This window comes from Quercus lobata, chromosome 9, assembly GCF_001633185.2.
Source record: "Quercus lobata isolate SW786 chromosome 9, ValleyOak3.0 Primary Assembly, whole genome shotgun sequence".
Classification (NCBI taxonomy): Eukaryota; Viridiplantae; Streptophyta; class Magnoliopsida; order Fagales; family Fagaceae; genus Quercus; species Quercus lobata.
In genome coordinates, this window is record NC_044912.1 from 45,714,206 (window position 1) to 45,720,624 (window position 6,419).

The 6,419-nt window shown below is 36.5% G+C and overlaps 1 protein-coding gene across 2 annotated transcripts; it reads left to right on the forward strand.

Annotated features, from left to right (window-relative positions):
- Positions 1-3,023: 3,023 nt before the first annotated feature.
- On the forward strand, positions 3,024-6,419 carry LOC115959761. 2 transcript variants are annotated; one of them, XM_031078305.1, is made up of 4 exons: positions 3,024-3,355; positions 3,459-3,611; positions 4,521-5,417; positions 5,956-6,419. In XM_031078305.1, exons 1-3 carry the CDS (start codon positions 3,074-3,076, stop codon positions 4,662-4,664), a joined length of 579 nt encoding a protein of 192 aa, XP_030934165.1. In that variant the 5' UTR covers positions 3,024-3,073; the 3' UTR covers positions 4,665-5,417; positions 5,956-6,419. The 2 variants fall into 2 exon arrangements, with proteins under 2 accessions (XP_030934165.1, XP_030934166.1); XM_031078306.1 differs by having other exon boundaries at positions 3,459-3,599.

The following is a 6,419-nucleotide window of genomic DNA, read 5'->3' on the forward strand; positions in this document are numbered from 1 at the left end:
GGGATAGCAAGAGCTGGCGTGGAGTGCCCTATTTACCTTCTTATGTGCTTTTTGGGCAGGTATATATAATGAATTCATGCTTTGTTTATTTGTCTGTTTGTTTTTCATTCGTTTATCATAGATTATTTTTGCCGGATAGAAATAAGCTGGGTTTGATTGACTAAACTGTTCTTAGGAAAAAGTGAATCTTTACAAAGCTGTAACTAAGAAATTAAGCTGCCTACCTTTATGAATTAAGCTGTAACAAACGAACATTGCACAAGAGATGGAAAAGAAGCTGAAATTATATCAGTACTCTGAATGCTTTGGTGTCCGCTGATATATTTCATTGTGAGTCTGCATTAACTATGCCTCCTTGGGTTAGTTTTTGATAATGATCTCCTGTCCCATCCTTAGCCCAAAAAAATTCCCCAACAAACTCTATTAACTATATTAGCCATGCTAGTGACAGGAGAGCATCATATTGGTTGAGATATCCATATGGTCTCAATATGAAGCATGTCCCTTAATTGTGAAAATGGATTTTTGTAGTTTAAAATATTAATGGTCTTGCTTTTGTTATGTGATAGCTTGGAACAAACCTCTTCCGGGTTAGTGGCTATAGAAATAAAATAGACTCAGTCCCTTTTGGGATTTGGTTGCAAAGAGCAAGTAATTCCTCTAGCAAGATGGTTGGAAATTATATATAGTACCTGGGTAAACTGCAGCAAGATGGAAGGTCACTCTTGAAAATGGCTTTCTTCAAACAAGTTTGACTTATGAGTTTGGATTAGGTTTTTATTTTATTTATAATTATTTTTTATATTTTTTGGGGAAATTACACTCTATCCCCTAAATCATACCCCCTTTTACACTTACCCCTCTAAACTATTACCCATGTGACACTTTATACCCCATCACATTGGTAATTATTTAGGGATGTGTGTATTCTCATCGTTTAGGGGGGTAATTGTAAAAAGAGTGTAATTTAGGAGGATAAGTGTAAAAAAGGGTATAGTTTAGTGGGGTAAAGTGTGCATTCTCGTAGTTTAGATGGTATAGTTTAGAGGGAGAAGGGGGGGGGGGTAAAGTGTAATTTCCCCTATATTTTTATTACATTATTTGTACTTTTTTTAGGTACACTTGTACTTTTGCCAACTTTTAGCAAAGAGCTAATCCAAATGCACTGTATTGGGGAAGAAAAGGAATAAGAAGTATCATGAATATTGGAAACTGGAAAAGTGAATGAGTTCTAGCTTAAACGGCACTTACTTTTCCCACAATAATGGGATGGAGGGTGAGGTAGTGGATTCAAGGCCCACCGAGTGCAAGTAAGCTTACCATTCAAATATTTTTAAAAAAAAAAAAAAAATTAAAGAAGGAAAAAAAAGATAAAAAAAAAGAATAGACTACAGAAATGCAATTAACAAAGAGTTCTCAGGTTAATAGGGCAGAGGAAGTGGACACTTAGAAATGCATCTATGGAAGTAAATGGTTAGTTAGTAGCTAGAGCTGGATGAGTACTGTACCAACACAAGTGATCCATCAATGCTAGAAGAGTAGATGTCAGAGTAAAGGGATGGTGTTTCAAGAAGTTAGCACAGCAACAGGCGTGGAAGATGGAACTTAAGGGCCGGAATGTGGCATCAACCCAAGAAAAAAATGCATTGTAGATTTAAGTCAGCAGTTGAGAGCTTTGAATGAGAGCATTGACTGAACTACTCCAAATTTATAAATGGGAATCTAAGGGGTTGAAAACAAATTGTTGAGAAGGAGAAATGACAACAAAAGAATTAAGTATAACCACAGCATAAATTGGGGGGGGGGGGGTAACTATGTTCTAGCCTTTTAGGGTTTTGGCATTGTGTTACATGTAAAAGTTGTTGAATAAATGTAGAACCAGTTTCAAGTCATGAATGTTAAAAATGAGCATGCAAAATGCATCTAATTCTGTGGATAAGATGTTGCTGGCTTGTATAAGTTGTTTCATTCTTTTTCATTGCTTTTTTGTAGTCTATTGATTCTTGTAGGGGTCTCTGATAATTTGTTTGTGACATTATTGACTTGCTAGTAAGTTTGAGTTCCTAGGATTACCTTTTTGTCCCTCCACTGCTTATAGGTTTGTGAAATGACCTGAGAGGTCCCAACTCTTTTAAATTCCAATACAAGTGGCTGCCACTCATATAATGACTTCAAAAACAAAAACTTCATTATGTTAAGCTCTTGGCCCTCAAAGCATCTCATGTTTCATTCATGCCATATATGCCACACGAGACAAAATGGAACCACTATATATATATATATATATTCCCCACAGATTGGTTTAGCTTTGTGTTTATTATCAAGTATATGTGTTTATTTGCTCCAGCAGCCTCTCCTTGATTGGTTGAGAAAAGGATTTTGTGGGGTTGACCCCAATCAGTTTGTATTACTCACAACTGCCAATTGCTAGGCCCAAGAAAATTGAGAAACTAGGTTAGCCATAGGTGGAGAGTATTACCATATGGCATTGTTCAGCTATTATTTTGTTTCAACTTTATCTACAGGATTTGATTTTTTTATTTATTTATTTTTAACACCCGAGTATTTTTGTGAATGAGAGTATTCTTAGATGGTAACACTACAGAAGCTATGAGTCATTTGAGATTGTTGGTGATGTTTTAGAGAGAATGATCAACATCCCATTTTGAACAAATGGTGCATTCTGGTTCACAGTAGTGGATTTTGTACGGCCATTAGAGTTTTATGAAATGGTATCTAATTGAGTTCCATGTCTTGCTGTTGAAGTTGTCCTGACACTTGGTGCAGTGTTTATGGTTTTTACTTTTCAATTGTTCTGTTTTTGGCCAACATAATTTTGATAGCATATTTTCTTCTGTAACACAACTCTACTATCCACCTGTCCATATGCATATGTGTGGGCGGAGCTTGAGAATGAAAAAAAAAGAGGGGGGTGGGAGGTTCTTTTTTTCCCAGAACCTCCATGGGTGTCTTTTGGTTTGAGATACATCATGATTTTGTATTTATCCTATTCAGGTGTTCTACTAGAGTGGAATCATTCCCCTCAGTTCCGAATTATTCTTCAAATTGTGAAATGGAGCGAGAATTACAACAAATGCGAGTTTTGGTTGGAGCGCCATTGAGACAACCACCAAAGCATCAGATAGTGGCAGATCCATTGATGCCTTTGTTTTCTTCTATTGATTCAGATGCTGCCCATCTCAATCATGAAAATACTTCAGGTTCCTTTCATGATGAAAAAATTATTCGCCCTGAAGGTTTGAATGATTTTTTTGTGTTCTGCACCAGTGATTTTGCTACTGTCTCTAAGGAGGTTCATGTCAGAACTCGTAGGGTCCGGTTACTTGGCCTTGAGGTACTGATGTTTAAATATATATGAAAAATATGATTTACAAAAGATTTTTTTTTTTTTTTTTTTTATTTTTTATATAGTGACACATGACTTATGGGCCATGTAGGGTGCTGGTAAAACTTCTCTTCTTAAGGCAATACTTAGTCAAAGTAGAGTAAACACTAATGCCTATGTTGAGAATATGCTTCCTGAGAGTGATGATCAAGAAGGGATTGCTGGTGGTTTATGCTACTGTGTTTCAGCAGGGGTAAATTTGCAGGTATTCATTTTTTTTTTTTTTTACTGTAAAAGATGTTACTTGTTTATACGAAAATTTTTATTCTCCTCTATTACACTTTAACATTGGCACTGTATTTGATTGGTCTTGGGTTTGGGGACTCACATCTAGTGAATCTCACCCGTTGTTTTGTAGATTCGCTTCTTTCTTGTATATAGTTTCTGATTTCTTTTGTATTTTTTGGCTGCTTTATGTTGTTTGCATAAAGAAGTCCTTTATTAATAATATTTTTTCTTATCTATCAAAAAAAAAAAAAAAATTGCTGTAATTTCTACCAATTGTACCATACTACACTTATAGCTGATCAAGCTGTTCCATGTGACCCAAGCATGCCAATGAGTTTTAGTTCAAATGGCACCTCCTGCTTGTAAGAGTAAGGTGGAGGATAAGGTTGTGGGTTTGAGATCCACTTGCATGTATAACTTACAATTAAAGAAAACTAGTGACCCAGGCATTTTGACCCTGATTATCCATCTTGGACATGCTTGATATTAGTTCACTTGTGGGGAGCCAATTAACTGTAGTTCACAGGATACTTTCTCCTGCCATAAAGAATGGGTGGAGGTGGACATTCTTCTACCAGAGGTTGTTAAGTTGTTTACATTGAAAAGGACCTAGTTGAAGTGTTTATATTTACCAACTCATGAAGCAATGTAGATGCTTCATGCTAGTTAATGATTATGATGAGATAAGGCCTTTAACATTAGGATAGATGGAGTTTAGGCAGAGTATGCTCTCAGCTTCTAATTATATCATTGATCTGATTAGGTCGAGAAGGATTTCTCATGTGTTTATCCTCTCTCTCATGGTTATTATTAGTATATTTCTTGACTTTTTGTCTTTAATTTCTCTCCCCGTGTTCATATATTTATTTAATTATTTTCACTGCAGGATCTGAATAGGGAAGTTTCTCGTAAGAGTAAGGTGGAGGATAAGGTTGTGGGTTTGAGATCCACTTGCATGTATAACTTAGAATTAAAGAAAAGTAGTGGCCCAGGCATTTTGACCCTGATTATCCTTCTTGGACATGCTTGATATTAGTTCACTTGTGGGGAGCCAATTAACTGTAGTTCACAGGATACTTTCTCCTGCCATAAAGAATGGGTGGAGGTGGACATTCTTCTACCAGAGGTTGTTAAGTTGTTTACATTGAAAAGGACCTAGTTGAAGTGTTTATATTTACCAACTCATGAAGCAATGTAGATGCTTCATAGTTAATGATTATGATGAGATAAGGCCTTTAACATTAGGATAGATGGAGTTTAGGCAGAGTATGCCCTCAGTTTCAGAGATGAACTATGGATGGGAATTCGTGATCTTAGTCGGAAGACAGATCTGATTGGTCTTGTGCATAACCTGTCACATAAAATACCTCGATACAATCACTCAGATTTGTCACAACAGAAGCCAGTCCTTTCTCTTCTGTTGGATGAGGCCAAATCTCTAGGAATCCCTTGGGTTCTTGCCATAACAAACGAATTTTCTGTTAGTGCACATCAGCAAAAAGCAGCAATAGATGCTGTGGTGCAGGCATACCAAGCTTCTTTAAGCTCAACTGGAGTAATCAATTCCTGTCCATTGCCTGGTGTTGCAAGTGCTTCTTTGTCTTGCGGTGCAACTGGCGGAGATTCTGATGGGAGGATGGGTGCTAAGCTTCTTTTTGCCCCGATCAATCTTGTTTGGAGGCCTTTCCAGTAGAAAGATATTGTTCTTTCAGTGGAGGGTGTTGCCTCTCTTTGTCAGCTAATCCACCGTGTGCTTCGAAGCCAAGAGGAAGACTCTTTCCAGGTAAAAGCATTTAAATTGATTTTGTATTAACAGAATGTAATGTTTGAACCCCTTCTTACTAATGGTTTTGTGTTAAGTTATGACTATGGGCACAAAAATTTCGATGTAGTAGCAAGGGGTGTTGAATTCGCTGACAATATTCAAAAATGAATTCGGGCATTGAATAATTTTTTTTTTTTTTTTTTTGGCGGTGGTGGAGGGGTTCTGCAACAAGGGTTGATTAAAAAAAATTGGGTGTTTAGAATATTGGAGAGTTTCATGAATGATTTCATTATCGCTGGATTGCATTAATCACCCATGTATGAATCTAGTCTAGGTCATTGAGGAACTTCTTGTTCTTGGTTAGGTCATATACTTACTGCAATCTTTTTTATATGTTGGTTCTACTTTAGTTGATTATCCCAAAAACCGTTTTACTGGTTACTTTGATGCTCTCTGGTTCTATTAATAACTATGTTGTAATATGTGTTGTGGTTTGTTGTTCATATGGTTTTCTTTTCAATATTAATTTTAATGTTTTTCTTTTTTCAAATTAAAGGAACTTGCTAAAGATAGACTTATGGTGGAGTTAGCACGAGAACAAGCAATGGTTATAGAAGCAAGTAGAGATGCTCAGGCCAAGGCATCCTCCTTAACAGCTGCAGCTGTGGGTGCTTCCCTCGGTGCCAGTCTTGGTATTGTCTTGGCTGTTGTGATGGGTGCAGCATCTGCTTTGAGGAAGCCCTGAGAATTTACTCCATTTTTTTTTTTTTTAATTTTAATTTTTCTAGAATTGAGAGTTTGGTAATTTTATTTTTATAGTTTTCCCATGTGGCCATTTTTGTCAATACCAGAGTTAATCATCTTACAAGGCATTTCTTCACATAGGCAAGGGGCTTAGGCTTCTCTTTGAAGTTCTATTTGTTTATTTATAGTTTTGAACCTATGCCATCTCTTCTGGATGTACAGATTGTATATGTTGGTGAACAATGTCATTGATGGTTTCAAGAATATACCCCAGTA